The sequence below is a fragment of the Zalophus californianus genome, chromosome 1, assembly GCF_009762305.2.
Source record: "Zalophus californianus isolate mZalCal1 chromosome 1, mZalCal1.pri.v2, whole genome shotgun sequence".
Taxonomy (NCBI): Eukaryota; Metazoa; Chordata; class Mammalia; order Carnivora; family Otariidae; genus Zalophus; species Zalophus californianus.
In genome coordinates, this window is record NC_045595.1 from 164,215,458 (window position 1) to 164,233,775 (window position 18,318).

The 18,318-nt window shown below is 36.5% G+C and overlaps 1 protein-coding gene across 13 annotated transcripts in view; it reads left to right on the forward strand.

Annotated features, from left to right (window-relative positions):
• The window catches only part of CBLB (Cbl proto-oncogene B), a 219,826-nt gene that overhangs the window by 83,354 nt on the left and 118,154 nt on the right, over positions 1-18,318 (forward strand). For all 13 annotated transcript variants that reach the window (XR_003518269.2, XR_003518270.2, XR_003518271.2 and 10 more), the window contains exon 4: positions 7,632-7,778. Coding sequence is in view for 10 of the 13 variants with exons in the window: in XM_027585393.2 (XP_027441194.1) it covers positions 7,632-7,778 (147 nt within the window). In the remaining 3 variants the exon portion in view is untranslated. The remainder of the gene's footprint in view (positions 1-7,631; positions 7,779-18,318) is intronic.

Genomic DNA, 18,318 nt, shown 5'->3' on the forward strand with positions numbered 1-18,318 from the left:
TGTTTGTTGATGAGACTGGTCTTTTATCACATTACTCCAGGTCAAAAGTATAGTTTGAATTTGTTTCTTTTTCTTTTGGAAAAAAACCTAACAAAGAAAACAGTTCTGTGTTCTGGTTGCTTCTATGTGAATCTCTTAGCAGTGTAGATTTTCCACTTAGTTCACAGAACTTTCATTGTATTTTATCTTAAATAAAAAAGAATATAGGAATGGATTTTTTTTCTTTTCTTTCTCAAGTAATAGACTGGTCTACATTTTTAAGATTTATTTTACAAAAGGATACTTGTTACAGATTAGGTTTAATCAAAAGATGTCCCATACTAAAGACAAAAGAGTTTTCTTTATTGAAGTGGATATTATTAGGTTTTTAAGCCAGTTGAAAGTACTAGTGATCATATCATACAGTAGTTGGTTCTCATAATAAATTTTCCATATAAAATTGTTGGAATCACCAAAGAGAAGTTGTTAAAACTGTTGGAATCACCAAAGAGCTGTTGTTAATCCCACTTTGGCATTGCCACAATATTTTTTAACTGACATTAAAATAATTATTTGGGAAGCTTTTTTGAGATACTGAGATAAGGTTTATTGTTATTTTCTTCATGCAAACTGTCATAATCCTAGGAAATTTCAAGATCCACACAAATGACCCTGTTCAACCTTGGAGTTAATCGAATTCCTAGCTTCAGTAACACTCACCCTACTGTACCTACCTGATGCAGGGCCACATTCTGGCCAGTTCTGCATCACCCCAGAAGTTATCAATTCCTCTGCCTCTCTTCCTGATTACCACCTTTGTTCTGGTTCTTTCACAGAGTTATTCCCACTGCATTGTCCTGTGCCTTTGGAGATGTCTATGCCCCCTAAATTCATGAAGAGTAGGATTGTGCCGGCACCTTTGCATTATGTAGACCTAAACTAAACCTAGTATCTATAGATACTCAAGATTTATGGAATAACTGACTGAATGGCTGAATCAAATACTTGTTCATTGTTTGCCGTGGAACTATAAATGGCTGCCATTGACAATTGATGATCTTAATAAAGTGAGAATGACAATTTTTGCCTTAAGATGGCCATCAATTTAATGGACAATAATATTGGAAAAAGAAGAAAGATTAATGATACTTATACTTTTAAACAGAAGTGGTAGATAGAATTAATAATAATTTTTATTGTTTTTAAAATTTGATGTGTTAGGCTCTTACCTACATGCTTTATTTATGTATAACAACTCAGTGAGACAGGCATTTTTTCTAAAATTTTAGGGGTGAGGAAACAGAGGCAGACAGACCAGTTAAACAACTTGTTCAAGAGTAAGGATATAAACCTTGTACTATCAAACTTCAGGATAGGATCGTTGACAAATTAAGCAGAATTTTTTTTTATTTTATTATGTTAATCATCATACATCATTAGTTTTTGATGTAGTGTTCCATGATTCATTGTTTGCGTATAACACCCAGTGCTCCATTCAGTACGTGCCCCCCTTCATACCTATCACCAGGCTAACCCATCCCCCCACCCCCCTCCCCTCTAGAACCCTCAGTTTTTTCTCAGAATCCATAGTCTCTCATGGTTTGTCTCCCCCTCCGATTTCTCCCCTTCATTTTTCCCTTCCTACTATCTTCTTTTTTTTTAACATATAATGTATTATTTGTTTCAGAGGTACAGGTCTGTGATTCAGCAGTCTTACACATACCCTCCCCAATGTCTGTCACCCAGCCACCCCATATCTCCCACACCCCACCACTCCAACAATCCTCAGTTTGTTTCCCGAGATTAAGAATTCTTCATATCAGTGAGATCATATGATACGTGTCTTTCTCTGATTGACTTATTTCGAAGCAGAATGTTTTGAATATCACCTGGGAACTTGTCAAAGAATACTATATTTGAACATAATAGGCAAGTTTCATGTTTGAGTTAGGTTTAAGTAAGGCATTTATAAATTGTCCATTTAAAACTGTTTTAGAAAGGAAATATATTTACTGTGAGAGCAGCATTCTTATTTTGAGAGCTAACTTCTTGCTCTTCTTAATAGACCTTCTCAGGCAACACATTCCAGATCTCACAAAGAGATCAAAGGATGCCCAGGGTTCGTCTTTCCCAGCCACAGTTTTGGGCTAGGCCTCCCGGCCATGTTAGTGATAGATGATGTATCCTTTAACAAAAGAAAAGGACCTTCCTTAGTTACCCAATTTCGTTCAGTTTTTGGACTACATAGTTTGCTAACTTCCTTTTTAAGTGAGCAGTTCAGTTTCTAAAAAGTAACCTGGAACAGCTTTAAAAAAATTGTCCTTTCCCCTGCTCAGGTTAGTGAGTTTCTGCTCACACTCTACTTTTCTTATGACTTGGAGTAGACTCAGAGTTTTCATTGGTAACTGTCCCACACTCCCCTTAGCAATATTGGAAACTTTAAAGCATTGGGCAGGGAATGGGTAAGATCCAGTTTTATTTAAGGCTCTCTGGATCCACCTTAATAATAGTCTCTATTCCCACGAGGGAGAAATGAAAGGCAAGACTTACATCAGCTTAGTCTCCTTACTTTCTTAGGAATCAAAATGTTCCCAAGGTCAAAAACAGTGTGAAGTAACTCTCTAAACCTATCTTAGAGGGCACTGCATTAGAAATACAGTGAATGGAAATTGCTCTTTAACTGGACGTGAGTCTCATTTTAAATGCCACTGTTTATATTCTTTATGTCTGCCTTTTATGTTGAATTTGTTTCACCTTGTAAAGATTAAGAAGAGCATGTTCTACCTTTTAAATGTGAGAATTGAATTATTAAGTTTTTGGATAAAAAATGGTCTCCTCTTTCTTCTACCAGAGGTAGTACATTCTCACAAACTTTGGACCTCACTGATATAAAGTGTCATTTGAAGTTTTTCACTAATTCAGCCTTTAAAGCTTTTTATTTCTTCCTTGATTTATGACACAGCTTGTTTCTTGAATGGAGAAAATACAAGGACTACATGTAATCTGATTAGATTACATTCCTCGTGTGTCTTCCACATTTAGTGGAGGCAACTAATCAAATCCTGATATATTTTTTATTCATTTTTCAAGTTTTAATTCATCATCCCAAGATGGCTGTGGTTGGTGTGTTGCCCCCTCCATATTGTATCATGATAATCTATCCATGTCTTTTTCTCTTTATTAAGGGTAAGATTATATCATCTCACATCAAACAGTGTGCACCTCCAGTCTGATGTTGGCTGTAGCCACCTTAAGCTGCTGAGACTTACCATAAGCAGAGAAACGCCATCATTCTAGAAGTCATGCTAATCCACTCTGGTTCAACCTCACATTCTGTGTCGTGATGTAACTTGACTTTTGGATAAATTGATTCATACCATTTTAAAGAAATACAGTATTAGGTAGCTGAATCCAAGAATTAGCTTGAGGTACCTTGCTTTGGTAGTGAATATCCTTTTTTTTTAATCTTTTTTAAAGAGAGAGAGAGAGAGAGAGAGTGAAAGTGAGAGCAGGTGTGGGCAGGGAGGCAGAGGAAAAGAGAGGATCTTAAAGAGGATCTTTGGCAGGCTCCACGCTAGCACGGAGCTCAACCCGGGGCTCGATCTCGTGACCCTGGGATCATGATCTGAGCCAAAATCAAGAATCAGAAGCTTGACCCACTGAGCCACCCAGGCGCCCCATTGTAGGCAATATTCTTGACACTGCTAATCATTTCATGGTTTTTAAAATAACGTAGCTAGCTTTCCTTCTCCTCCTCCCTCCCTTCCTCTTTTTCAAGTTTCCTCTAATGTTTACATCTTTTACTGGTTTACCCAGTATTGCCATCCGAAGCTACTTTTTGATCACCTGGTATTTGAAGATACTTCTATTCTAAAGCTTATTTCTTAATTAACAAAATTTCATACAAAACTTCACAAAATTTTAAAAATGGCTTAGCTTGTGGTGGTTAATAGCGGGTATGTTGTAGTAATTAGTCAAAATAAAGTATCTCTTATATGTGGAGTGTTGCAAAATTCTTTGTAAAATTAAAGTTATGTTTACAAGGTTATTGAGTCTTTGTGGATGAAATTTTTTACTTCTTTAGATATTTGGAGGTAGGGGAGTTTTAGTGATAGAAACATATTCTTAATTAGTAATTATCAAATCCTTTATTAAGCAGTCATCATTTTGGTGTTAGAGTGAGCAGCAGTCAGTAGGCTTAGGGAAAATTGGCCGAGTGTGGAAAAATTTCATAAGAGGAAAAACATTTCATAGATGTATAGTTGTTGCCTTTCTTCTGTGTCTAGATGGTTAGAGATGACTATATTCTTGGATATTGTTTTCAAAATTGGAAGTTATTTAGAAAAGAAAAAGTGAGATGGGGAATTAAAGAAAGCACATAATATATGCAAAATAATGGCAAACAACAGCAAAACCCCACAATTATATAAAAGACAGAAACCACATGCTGTGATAATAAATTTAAATGACATTGGATGCTACAATTAGGCATCTGTTCTTTTCATATCTTGTGGATTGCAACCTCTAAAAACATCTATCTTTTAGGTAATGTCTTTCCAAGGTGCCATATATGTGGTGCATGTGTGTATTTTAAAATTAGATATAAGATATAGTGGTCTGTGTGAAAATTAAGGTAATGCAAAACTGTTGCATTCACATATTTTTAACAACTTGAATTTGAGTTTCTTTAAAGACTAAAGGCAAAATATATCTTTTTCCACTGCCATAGTTTGTGCAAAAGTAAAAAAAAAAAATGTGGTGATCCATTTGTAGGAGTAAGAAAATTGAACTCTTTCACACATTTGTTTATTTTTAAAGATTTTTATTTATTAGAGAAAGCACTCAAGTGCGCACAAGCAGGGGGAGAGGCAGGGAGAGGGAGAAGCAGGCTCCTCGCTGAACAGGGAGCCCAATGTGGGACTTGATCCCAGGACCCTGAAATCATGACCTGAGACGAAGTTAGACGCTTAACTGACTGAGCCGCCCAGGTGCCCCTCTTTCACACGTTTTATAATTTAAAAAGTGATTAGTTATATAGGTACTAGTGATTACTAGAGCTTCTAGACTATACATTATAAAGATAGCATGTTACGGGCGCCTGGGTGGCTCAGTTGGTTAAGCGACTGCCTTCGGCTCAGGTCATGATCTTGGAGTCCCGGGATCGAGTCCCGCATTGGGCTCCCTGCTCAGCAGGGAGTCTGCTTCTCCCTCTGACCCTCCCCCCTCTCATGTGCTCTCTCTCTCTTTCTCTCTTTCTCAAATAAATAAATAAAATCTTAAAAAAAAAAAAGATAGCATGTTACTCTTTCCGCTTTAAAGTATAGTGTCTTGTAGCCAGTGGATCACATAGCTGAGATGGGTAATCTTTGGCATTGTGCTTCAGACTTTAGATCTATCAAATAAAAATGAAAAACATTTGGATATGATTATGATTAAAGAACAAAGACATAAAGGGATGGAGAGCAACAAGTTCAGACATAAGGAACAGTTGGTTTACCCTAATTATAGCCATCTTGATTTTTCTTTTTTCTCCCTTATGTCTCAATTGGAAGTTTGGTGGAAAATTAACCCTTTTGCCTAATGATATAAATAAATTTGTTGCAGATTTTCTAAAAGAACTTTATGCCCTTCGTTCAACTCAAATTTCAAAAGTCAGTTGCAGTTTGTACTGGCCACAATTCTTCCCTTTGATCTAGTTCAATAGTTCAGTTTTCATTTCCTACAACTGAATTTCTCGTATCTACCATCATCTAAATGCGGATGTGTTGACACAAATAAGAAGATCAAAGATTCAATTAAAGAACTCTCACATTTGGATTAGGCTGAATTGTGTGGAAGTGTGGCTGAATCTAAGAAAATAATGGAACCTTATGTGTAACCATAACAATTTTGCAGATTGTTTATTGTTGCCAGTCAAGCATTAAAATACGGCCTAAAATTCTGACTCTTCTGTCTCATAAATCTTCTCATAGATTATAAAGACTGTGGAAATGGGACATTTCTGGTTTTCTAATACAGATGAATTCATTGAGGTATAGATTATACTATTGCTTTCCTTTCATTCCATTTCATTCATTTTCCCACTTTTTATAATGAGTACCTTCATTTATTCTGTATTCATCTTACATGGGAAGTTATTGGCTTCTCTTCTAAATGTTTTGGGAAGAGTGGTACTCATTGACTTTATTGACAGGTGCATATTATATGATCTCTTAGGTACCTAACATGTTTTCGTTTATTACCTGAGAGTCATTAAGCACAGATATGTGAGTCACTGTGAGGCAAAGAACCACATCTCTCAGTGTCCTAGGCCTATTGAAACATTGCAAGGTTTTAAATGCATTGCAGACTTGATGGCTTTCTCCACTAATTATCCCCTATATTTACTTTTAGTCCTAAAGCAATTGCCTCCTCCCCATCTTACATCCTGACCCCTCAACACACCCACAAAAGCAGCTGAAGCTTCTAAAATAGAATATTATATATGTACCTATTGAGGTCTGGTGATTCTGAGGAAACAGGAATATAAAGAAGCAAATTCATTTCAAAACTGACAAGTGCTTCAGGGTTTTGTGTTTCAGTTGCTTCTCTACTGTTTCGCACTAGCAGTTTTGGACTGATTAGCATAATGTTGTAAACTTCTTAGGAAGTGGCAGGAAGGAGTGCCTGTGATAGTAGTATTTTGAAGTGTGACTCATGTTTTGAATCATGTTTTAAATCCTGTCAGAATCCCCAGAACTTACCACATTAATTAGAATGGCGCCGACACCTGCCTTTCCCTCCATTCCTAACCATTTTTTTTTTCATTCCACCGTAACTTTTTCTTTCTAAAACAGATTTAATCATGTGTTCCATCTTTCTAATCCATTTTGGCTCCCTGTTCCTTCTAGCAGTAGCTCTTAACAAGGAGCCTCTGAAATGTGCTCATATCTGGAACCCCTCACCAGAAACTCTCATTTCTTGGCAGGAGTAGAAAGCCTATTTGACAAAGAGTTTGTTCATTGTTTCAGGTGCTTCTTTATGCCCTGTCCCCACCAAAGTTTCTCATCCTGTGTCATGCCATTTCCTTCAATACCTTCTGTTCTTCTTTAGCCGTACTAAACCCGGCTAAGACAGAAAGCATTCTATTCCGTCCCTCTATACTTTTGTATAGAAACTGTTGCTACTGCCCTAATACCTTCTCCTTCCCATTCCCTCCTTCCCTCTTTGCCCTTCACTCCAGGTCTTTCATCTGTCAAACTACTTAATCTCTCTAGATTCTCCTCTAATGACAAATCTTTCCTCACTCCCCCATGTAGAAGTAGTCACTCTGTCTTTTGTGTTTAGCGTTTATATTTGATTATGATTTTTTTCAGGAGTGCATCTCTCCCATTAAACTGTGAGCCCATTGAAATCATGTAATTTATCTTGTTTATGTTTATGTTAAATGAACACATGGGTGCATAATAAAGTGAAAGCCTCTTAGGAATTTAAATGGATAGTTTGTGTGAACACTGTTTTTAGATGTATTATTAAGTTGAGGTTCATGATCCACCATTAAGATCTGTGTTAATACTGTACATAATTTTATTTTTCATAATATATATTCCCATTAAAACTTGCACATATATTTATTTATTTTTCCATTCCCCCTCCCCACCTTGTGTCCACAGACGAAATCTTACGAAACTGTCCCTCATCTTCAGTCACATGCTGGCAGAAATCAAAGCCATCTTTCCCAATGGGCAGTTCCAGGGAGATAACTTTCGTATCACGAAAGCAGATGCTGCTGAATTCTGGAGAAAGTTTTTTGGAGACAAGTAAGTACAGATCATTATAGTTGCATCCCTTTTTGAAGAATGACCTAGTCCTGCCTCCGGTTCCATATGGTATAGATTTTACTTGAATATTTTGAGACTGTACTTACGCATTTTTGACGAGTATTTTGATTGCTAATTTTTCTGTTCAGCCACCAAAAGTATGCTTTAATAACTGAATAGTTTTATGTTATTGCAAGGCAAATATCAGTTGTACTATATTGACTTGATGAGCATCCACTGAGTTAAATAGCTTGCTCTAAGAAGCAAATGTATGTAAGAGGGAATCTCTCAGAAGCTCACAACTTTTTATGACTCAGTACACACTTAAGACACATATGCACAATAAAAGGCAGAAAGGGATAGATACTTTCAAAATGGCATGAATAAATTGTTCTGACAATTCAGAGAGGGCAGCAGTTGCTTCATGATTGAATGAATCGAGGACTGCTTCTCAGAGGAGGTGGTGTGTAAGCTTGGTTGAGACCTGGTATTCAGGTGGGAGAGAAAGCCTTGGCACCCCAGTTCAGGCTTTCTTTGTATCATTGCACAGAGAGTAAGTGTGTAAACAAGCTAGAGAAAATGAGGATCATGTTATCACAAAGTGGCAGATAGAGATGATTTTCTTTAGGTACTTCCTCCCCAGACACAAACTTTGATGAGCACCCTCAGAATGTCCTTGAATGCAGGCAGAACCCTGGCAGAGTGTGAAGGGGGAAGAGTGGTTGCTTACACGTAGATTCTTGTTTTCATGCCCTAGTTAAAAGTCTGTATTTATACATTAACTGGTGAAATGAGACCTATAAAATATTGGTATACACTGTTGATGGTCTTATTGACGACGCTGGTGAATTAACTGGAACAATGGGTTTCCTTTTTTGTTGTTGTTTTTTTCTTTTTATGAAGTGCTATGCTTGTTTAAGTGCTAAGTGCTTAGCTTCCTAACTTTTGGCTTCGGAAATATTAAAACCCTTTCCATGTTTCTTAAATAAAATGTATTCTGAATGACTTTTTGGCACCCAAGGGGGAAATACTGTTATTGCCACTAACATGGACATTTTGTGTTCCAGAAATCTAGCTATTTATCATGTTCCTACATCCATTCACAAATGTGAAATGAAAAGGAAAGGTTCATCCTCATCTAAATTAGAATAACAGCCAAAAGAACACTAAATATTTGTGGACTGTAGAAAGCAGAAAGGCATTGCCCAATGCTGGGATTCCGAAACTGAGAGGGTTTCTTAAAGTCACAGCTCATATATTAACACCTTGAGCCTAAGGCAAACACTTGGTAACCTTCAAAATCTACTTCATCTTAAAATTTTAAGAAAATTTATAGGCCACAACGTTTGTGGTATTTCTTTTTGAAAACTGAAAATTCTGGTGAGTTATGAAATTGTTTGCTTGTCAAAAGGTCAGTAAAAAATGGAAAGATTGCTCACACATTTTTTTTTTAAGAGAGAAGTTTGTTTTGCTGGCACCTCAAGCCACAGAGAATTATGCATTTGAGACCTCTTTATTTCCCTTTATACATAACCATAGACATCAAGGGGCTGATGTTTCTGTCCAACTGCTACATGAGTGAAATCACTATTAAATCAAACCGGGGGAGTGTGGAAATACTGATTAAATACTCTCCTTACGCTCCCAAACCTTTATACCTTTTTCTCCTGTCTTCACTTACTTGAGAAAGCTGTTTCATTTTTCTTTAACATTTTCCTTTTGGGATGAGAGCCAAATTTAAAGCTCCTTCTGGAACTCAGACATATTTCCATAGTCATCAAAATTAATGATTCTTTTATTAGATCATTGGAGAAACCATCTTTATATTCTCTGTGGGTTTTCACCTTATTTCACAATATTTTATTGAATGAATAAGCAAATGCATGAATGATGTAGCCTTTCAAAAGGTTGAATTCTTTTATCTTCCTCATGCTCTAATACTAGTTTATATTTTTGCATAACTTCTCATATGGAAGCATTTCTGTCATTTATCTCGCTACACATTGAGGCCATGTGAGAATGCTTTCATTTGATCTAACCAGTGCCTTTAAACTTGAGAGCATATTGTTTCCAAAAACAGAATCATTGAGGAGATAGTTCTAAAAACAGCCAATCAGGTTATGATTTTTATAAAGCAGTTCTTAAGCTTAAGGTATTATTGTAATTTTTTTTCAAAGTAACCATCAGAATAAGATACTATGATTGAATTAAAATTGGGGAAAAAACTATTTTTCAAAAGATTTTATAAAACTCCTAAAGGCACTTTTGGTATTCAGCCCTCATAAAATCAGGAAGCAAGAAAAAGTGTTTGTATCTTATTTTTATTTTTTTAAAATTTTAGTTCCAGTATAATTAACATACAGTGTTATGTTAGCTTCAGGTGTACAATATAGTGATTCAACAATTCTACACATTACTCAGTGCTCATTACGATAAGGGTGCTCTTAATCCCCATCACCTATTTCATTTAATCCCCCCACCCACCTTCTCTTTGATAACCACCAGTTTGTTCTCTATTTTAAGAGGTTTTTTGTTTGTCTCTTTTGTTTGTTTGTCTGTTCATTTGTTTTGTTTCTTAAATTGCACATATGAGTAGAATCATTTGGTGTTTGTCTTTCCCTGACTTATTTTTAGCGTTAAACCTCTAGATCTATCTGTGTTGTTGCAAATGGCAAGGTTTTAGTCTTTTTTTATGGGTGAGTCATATTTCACTGTACATGTATACACATCTTCTTTATCCATTCATCTGTTAATGGACACTTGAGCTCCTTCCATATCTTGGCTATTGTAAATAATGCTGCAATAACATAGGAGTGCATATATCTTTTCAAATTAGTGTTTTTATATTCTTTGGGTAAATACCCAGTAGGGGAATTACTGAATCATATGGTAATAAAATAAAAAAAATTTAATTTTTTGAGGAACCTCCATACTGTGTTCCACAGTGGCTGCATCAGTTTGCATTCCCACCAACAGTGCAAGGGGGTTCCTTTTTCTCTACATCCTCACCAACACTTGTTTTTTCTTGTGCTTTTGATTTTAGCCATTCTGACAGGTGTGAGGTGATATCTCATTGTGGTTTTGATTTCATTTCCTTGATGATTAGTGATGTTGAGCATCTCTTCGTGTGTCTGTTGGCCATCTGTATGTCTTCTTTGGAGAAATGTCTGTTCATGTCTTCTGCCCATTTTTTAATTGGATTATTTGGGGGGGGTTGGTGTTGAGTTGTATAAGTTCTTTATATATTTTGGATACCAGCCCCTTATTGGATATGTCATTTGAAAATATCTTCTCCCACTCAGTAGGTTGTCTTTTTGTTTCCTTTGCTGTGTAGAAGGTATTTTGTTTTGTTTTTTGTAAGCTCTATGCCCAACATGGGGCTTGAAATCATGCCCCTGAGATCAAGAGCCTCATGCTCTACTGCCTGAGCCAGCCAGGTGCCCCCAAAGCTTTTAATTTACTTTTGATGTAGTCCCAATAGTTTATTTTTGCTATTGTTTCCCTTGCCTCAGGAGACATATCTAGAAAAAAGGTTGTTATAGTCAATGTCAGAGAAATTACTGACTATTCTCTTCTTGGATTTTTATGGCTTGAGGTCTTACATTTAGATCTTTATTCAGTTTTGAGTTATTTTTGTTTATGGTGGAAGCAGGTGGTCCAGTTTCATTCATTTGCATATAGCTGTCTAGTTTCCCAAGCACCATTTGTTGAAAAGACTGTCTTTTTCCCATTGCATATTCGTCCCTCCTTTGTTTAAGATTAATTGACCATATAGTGATGGGTTTATTTCGGGGCTCTCTATTCTGTTCCATTGATCTGTGTGTCTTATTTTTATGCCAGCACCATACTGTTTTGATTATTACAGTTTTGTTGTGTATCTTGAAATCCAGGATTCTGATACCTGCAGTTTTCTTCTTTTTCTCAAGATTACTTTGCTGTTTCGGGGTCTTTTATGGTTCTTCCATACAAATTCCAGGATTATTTGTACTAGTTCTGTGAAAAATGTTGTTGGTATTTTGATAGAGTTTACATTAAATCTGTAGATTGCTTTGCGTGGTATGGACATTTTAACAATATTTGTTCTCCTAATCCATGAGCATGGGTTGTCTTTCCATTTCTTTGTGTCATCTTCAACTTCTTTCATCAGTATTTTATAGTTTTCAGAGTACAGGTCTTTCACTTCCTTGGTTAAGTGTATATGTAGGTGTTTTATTCTTTTTAGTACAATTATAAGTGGGATCGTTTTCATGATTTCTCTTTCTGCTACTTCATTATATATGTATAGAAATGCAACAGATTTCTGTATATTGATTTTGTATCCCAGCAGACAAAAATCCTTAGGTGTTATATGCCTAATACTTCATTTCTGTGCTTCTCAACCTTTTCAAAGGCATGGCAGGGCCCACCTCTCTGCTCAGGACTCAAGCCCAAGCTGCCAAAAGGCAGTGCCTAACTGGAGTCCCAAGTAGATCAATAACAATCATGCGTCATGGTAAACTGGTTGGGAAGGTCTGCATTTGTTAGGCTTTTATGCAGATTCATTGAATGTTTCAATGGTTGAGTCCTGCTTTTGCTTTCTTAGTCTGTTGACCAGGAGATAGTAGAAATATGTAGAAAAAGAGAAGTGACATTATTGAATAAATGTGCCTAAGTAAATTCTGCAAAATAAGGTCAATACCAGACTGAATCTTTGCACTCTGGAACAGTAGTTTAGAGTCCAGAAACTAAGCATGAGCCTCAGAAAATGGATTACTAACTGTTTAAAACAACAAAAATTCATAGATGGGCTTAGACTGTGGGTAACAGTTATTTTTATTTTCTTTTTTTAAAGATTTTATTTATTTATTTGACAGAGAGAGAGAGAGACAGTGAGAGAGGGAACACGAGCAGAGGGAGTGGGAGAGGGAGAAGCAGGCTTCCCGCGGAGCAGGGAGCCCGATGCGGGGCTCGATCCCAGGACCCTGGACCATGCCCTGAGCCAAAGGCAGTCGCTTAACCAACTGAGCCACCCAGGTGCCCCAACAGTTATTTTTCTAAGCAAGTCAGGTAGCAGGTTTTGGGTAACTGGTGCTAAGCACTTCTTTACACTGAGGAGATTTAGACATATATTTCCATGAATTCTATGAATCTCTTACCATGAATTCTAAACCTGCATCTTTTTATATGTCATCTTCTCTCCATCCTTAGTTCACGTTCTGTTCTTCAATTTCAAGTTCAAATCCTTCCCTGTATTATAGCAACAGCTTTCTGACTGGTCTTTATATCTTCAGTAACAACCTGTCCTGTTGTGTTTCTTAGACTAGAGAGCTCTCTCTCCAACAAAACAAAACAAAACAAAACACAGAACGAATCATTCTATTTTTTTGTTCGTTTTTGTCTGAAATGCTTCTATGAATTGTTATTGATTCTAGGTTAAAATCTAAAATCCCATTAATAGAGGTGCCCGGGTGGCTCAGTCGTTAAGCGTCTGCCTTCGGCTCAGGTCATGATCCCAGGGTCCTGGCATAAGCCCTGCATCTGGCTCCCTGCTCAGAGGGAAGCCTGCTTCTCCCTTTCCTATTCCCCCTCCTTGTGTTCTTGCTCTTGCTCTCTCTCTCTCTCTCTCTCTGTCAAATAAATAAATAAAATCTTAAAAAAAAAATAAAATCCCATTATTACGACAAGCTTTAGGAAGTTTTTTGTTGTTGTTGTTGTTGTTGTTGTTTTGGCTTCGTCTCTTTGTAGTCCGCTCATCCACAAAGAAAGAACCTAACTACACAGCACTGTTACATTTCCCAGTGTGCGTTCCCCCCCCCATTCTTTGTGTTTTTTCTCCTAGATTGCATTCGCTGTTTGGAAAGCCAGTCAGCCATGTCACTTTGGAAGCTACCCTAGTCTAAGGTGGATATCATACTCTTTGCTTCCAAGTGCCTTTGCTCATATCTGTCCTGTTAGACTGCAGTGAGCTGCTGACATGATCACATTTCCCGATAGACTAGAAACGTTTTTTGAAAGCAAGGGCCTGCCTTCCTGATTTTTGTTTCTCAGAACCTGGCACATTTCCTGGAATGTGTACACACTAATAAATGTTAACAGATTGTATGAATAGTTAGATGGATAAGTGGATGGATGGATGATATTTATTTTCTGCTCAAAATTTTCGGTGACTTTATTATTTACAAATTGATTTTTTTTTTTTTTTTAATCCTCAGTTCCTATAGGTCAATTCCCCAGAAGCCCCTTAGCCTCTTCTTTCTTTCTTACCATCCCAGAATTCTTCAAGTCTGGTTCAGAAGTCCCTTTTTCTGGACTGTTCTCACTAATATACACCCTTCCATATGCTCAACTTTAATTATTCCATGCCTCATGTCCCTGTTGTGTTTTAGACATGTTTGTATTGTTGAATGTATGTTTACTTTGTGGGTCTTTCCTGCTTGACTGTGAAGCTTCTTGTTGACTTTTTATCCAAAATATTTCGTCCAGATATATTGGTAGAGTTATTATATGTCAAGCTTTGTGTCCGGTGCTTTCATATATGCTAACTTCATTTTTAATATCATCTTTAAACATTATCCGTTACATGTATTGAATGAATCCTTTAGGTACTGTATACATAATAGGCAGTAATTGTTGGATGAATTCATGTATTTTTCTAGCATCTCTTTCTTTTCCTTATGTCCTGGGCTTCAGTCAAGTTGGATCGTTTGGCTCTCTCCTGATATATCAGCAATTGCAGGTCTCTGTGTCAGTGCTCATACTGTTCCTCCCACTTGTAGGGTTCATACTCTCCGGCATATATGTTCTGCCTAATCCCTCAAAGTGAGTCTTGCTTATGATTCTGTCTCTATTGTTATTACTAGAGCTCTTCTTAAACCCCCTAAGCTCTTGTTTATCCTTTGTATTTATTATTTTTATTGTTTAAATTATTTGTCTAGTTATTTTCCTTCCCATTAGACTATAAGCTCCATGAAATCAGGCTTATTTATTCATCCTTGTATTTCCTGAAGTCTCTTAGCGCAGTGTCTCATATTTAGATTTCAGGAACTGTCGTTTTCAAATGAGTTGAGGAGTAAAGGACAGTGTGTGAGCGTGTGCATATGTGAGATTCAGACAGGGACACAGTTTGTTTGTTTGATTGATTGGGAGGCAGCAGGCTGACAGGTATGTGGGTAGGTTGCGTTCAGGACTGACTGTAACATTTACTAGCTTTGTGACTTTGGACAGGCTGCTTGCTTTCTCCGTGCATCAGTTTCTTCATCTGAAAAATGTTGATAATAATAACAACACTACCTCCTATCCAGTGTTGTCATGAAGGTTGAAAGAGCTAAAATCTACTGATAAGGCACAGAGAACAATGTCTGGCACATAATAAGCACTCTATGTTATGGAATAATTAACCAATTTAAAGCTTTCATCTTATTCAAAACTCTATTATATTAGTAATCGTGCAAATAATATTGTTTATAATCAACTTTGTATGATGGCTGTTACATAGTCCCTAGAAATCTGAAAGCAAAAGCAAAAATAAATAATAAATTTTCTAAAATTGGGTATAGGATAGAATATAAGAAACTGCCCTGCTTACCACGGAAAAAAATATATCTGTTTAAAGCTCATTTCACTGCCTCTACCTTTGATTTCCTGGGGAAGTGGTATGGATCTTCTTTGGTTTCCTGTATTCTCCTTTCACTTTTAAAAAGAAATGAAGGACAGTAATCTCTTTACCTTTCCAGTGAGTAAGCTACATCTTATTCTAGCATATTAACTAGATTAGTGTTTCCTCTAGTCAAAGAAAAGGCAACTTAGTCATATTTAATTAAAGGAGGAGGTGCACAATAGAAATTCAGGACTTGTACAAGATAACTGGACAGCAGGAGCTCAGAAAGAACAAAACTGACCTAGAACTCAGGGAATGCTATTTAATATTTCTCTTATTTAGTCAACTTCTATTATTGCCTAATTTTTTAAAAAAATCTAAAGATCTTTATATTAATAAGGAAAATGAAATTACAGGTCTGTTTTGTATAACTCCTTATAACAAGATCTTAGATACAAAAAGCAAATAAGCTGCCAAATTATAATTTTCTACCTTTAAGGAGTATGTATTCAATTTGGGGAAGATAGTATATACAGAGGTGATAAATATTTAAAACCAGTTCTGTGCCATTAGAAAGGTGCCTAAGGAATGTCACAGATACTAAATTATTTACTAGAGCGGTCAGAGGACCACTCAGGCTCCATAGAGGGGCTGGTACGATGTATGGGTTGCACATAAGTTAATAAGGAGTCTGTTCTGTGGGAATCGCTGTGGTCTGGACTGAACTGTTACACTGTCTGCTGGAGTTCAAAAGAAAGATACAGATAACTTCAAGGGTACATAAATGCCTTCCTTTTTTCCTCCTTCTTGTTGTTATTTTGTTCCTTCTCCTTCTCTCCACTCTGAATCCTTCAGTAAATGACCTTTACCTAGTAAAATCACCATGACTTAGGTTCTGGTTCTCATCCTTGAACACTGATTTCATGGAACCGAACCAAGAGTATGTTTACAGAATGGACACAATTTAACTGAGCTCATAAGCTGATCTTATAACCCAGAATTTTTTTTTTTTTAATTTACAATGATTAATGCCACTGTCAGGCAGGTGACGATGTGTGTGCCACCATTGATAAATTATATGTGGAGCCATATCAAAATTCCTTGGTGAACATGGAATCCAAATAAGAAGTAGTGGTTTATGACCCACTGTAGGAGTTACCTACAAGGCCGGAAGTCCTTGCAACTATTACTCTCTCTCTCTCTCTCCAACTATGCTTTGAAAGTTCTGCCCTTTGGGACACCTGGGTGGCTCAGTCGGTTAAGCAGCTGCCTTCGGCCCGGGTCATGATCCCAGGGTCCTGGGATCGAGTCCCACATCGGGCTCCTTGCTCAGCGGGGAGCCTGCTTCTCCCTCTCTCTCCCTCTGCTTGTGCTCTCTGTCAAATAAATAAAATCTTAAAAAAATTAAAAAAAAAGAAAGTTCTGTCCTTCTCTGCCCTTTTGTACTTTCTTTTTCCATATACAAAGTTGTATTTATAAAACTCTGTTCTTTCGAGCCCTGAGAACAATGGGGACCCATTGATGGGTTTTAGGTCGGAAAGTGGTCACTCTTGCATTTTAGGTGGGGTGACTCTTGTTGAAGTATGGATAATGAATTTGAGCAGTGGCTTCCAAACCCACTTGATTATATTCATTATTACTAACTTATTATTAAATACTTTTTTTGACCATATCATTATTTATCATTGGCATACATACATATATTTTTGTATAAATAACGTGTATTCTCATATGTAAGACAAATAAAAGACATATAATACAAATTTTAAATACTATATAAAGGGGCACCTGGGTGGCTCAGTCAGTTAAGCATCTGACTCTTGGTTTCGGCTCAGGTCATGAGCTCGTGGTCGTGAGATCGAGCCCTGAGTCAGGCTCCATGCTCAGCTCAGAGTTTGCTTCAGATTCTCTCTCCCCCTTCCCATTCTCTCTCTCTCTCTCTCTCTCTCTCTCTCTCTCTTAAATAAATAAATAAATAAATAAATAAATAAATAAATAAATAAATAAATAAATAAATAAAATAAATAAATAAAATTTTCAAAAAAAAATAAACTACATAAAAATGCAAGTAGAATTTCAATATTTTCTTCTCATCCTGAAAAGAATCATCTTGTATACCCCTTGGGGTCTGATTGCCCCCCTCCACCCCCACACACTTTAGAAACTAAAAAATTAGAAGAGAAATAGAAGACTAATAGGTAGGAGGCTGTTGTAGAAAACTAGGTAGTGGTTATAATAATATACATAAAATAATCAATATATAAAATAATATATGAAAGGTAATCAATACACCAAATAACTTATACATATATATATAAGTAAAAGAAGGACATGGATTTGAGAATGATATAAAGATAAAATTAAGCGTACTTAATTATCAAGATATATGAGACAAAAGAAAGGAGTCAAATGTGATGTCTCAATTTTTTATTTGAACAACTGAGGACCCTTCACTGAGACAGGAAAAATAGGAAGAGGAGGGGATTTGACAACCAGATAAGTTCAGTTTGGCCTATGTTTGGTTTTGTGCACTGAGATAAATCCATGTGGTGATAAACATAGTAAGTTGGATATACAACCTTGAGACTATGGAAAGAATATAGAATAGGGATAGAGATTTTAGAATTGATAGTGTATTTATGAGAGTTTGCAGATTGATAGCCTGTAGAATACTTCTTGGCCTTATGAAATATTTAACTAAAAAATTAGTGCTAACTTTTTTTTTTTAATTTTTTCATTGTTTGTTCATAACACCCAGTGCTCCACGCAGAATGTGCCCTCCTCAATACCCATCACCAGGCTAACCCATTCCCCCACCCTCCTCCCCTCCAGAAACCTCAGTTTGTTTTTCAGAGTCCATCATCTCTCCTGGAAGAATGAAGGGGAGTAAGTCAGAGTGCTAACTTTTAAAAATTTATTTTCCATAAAATATTTTATTGACTTCCATTGAATAATTGGGAGTGA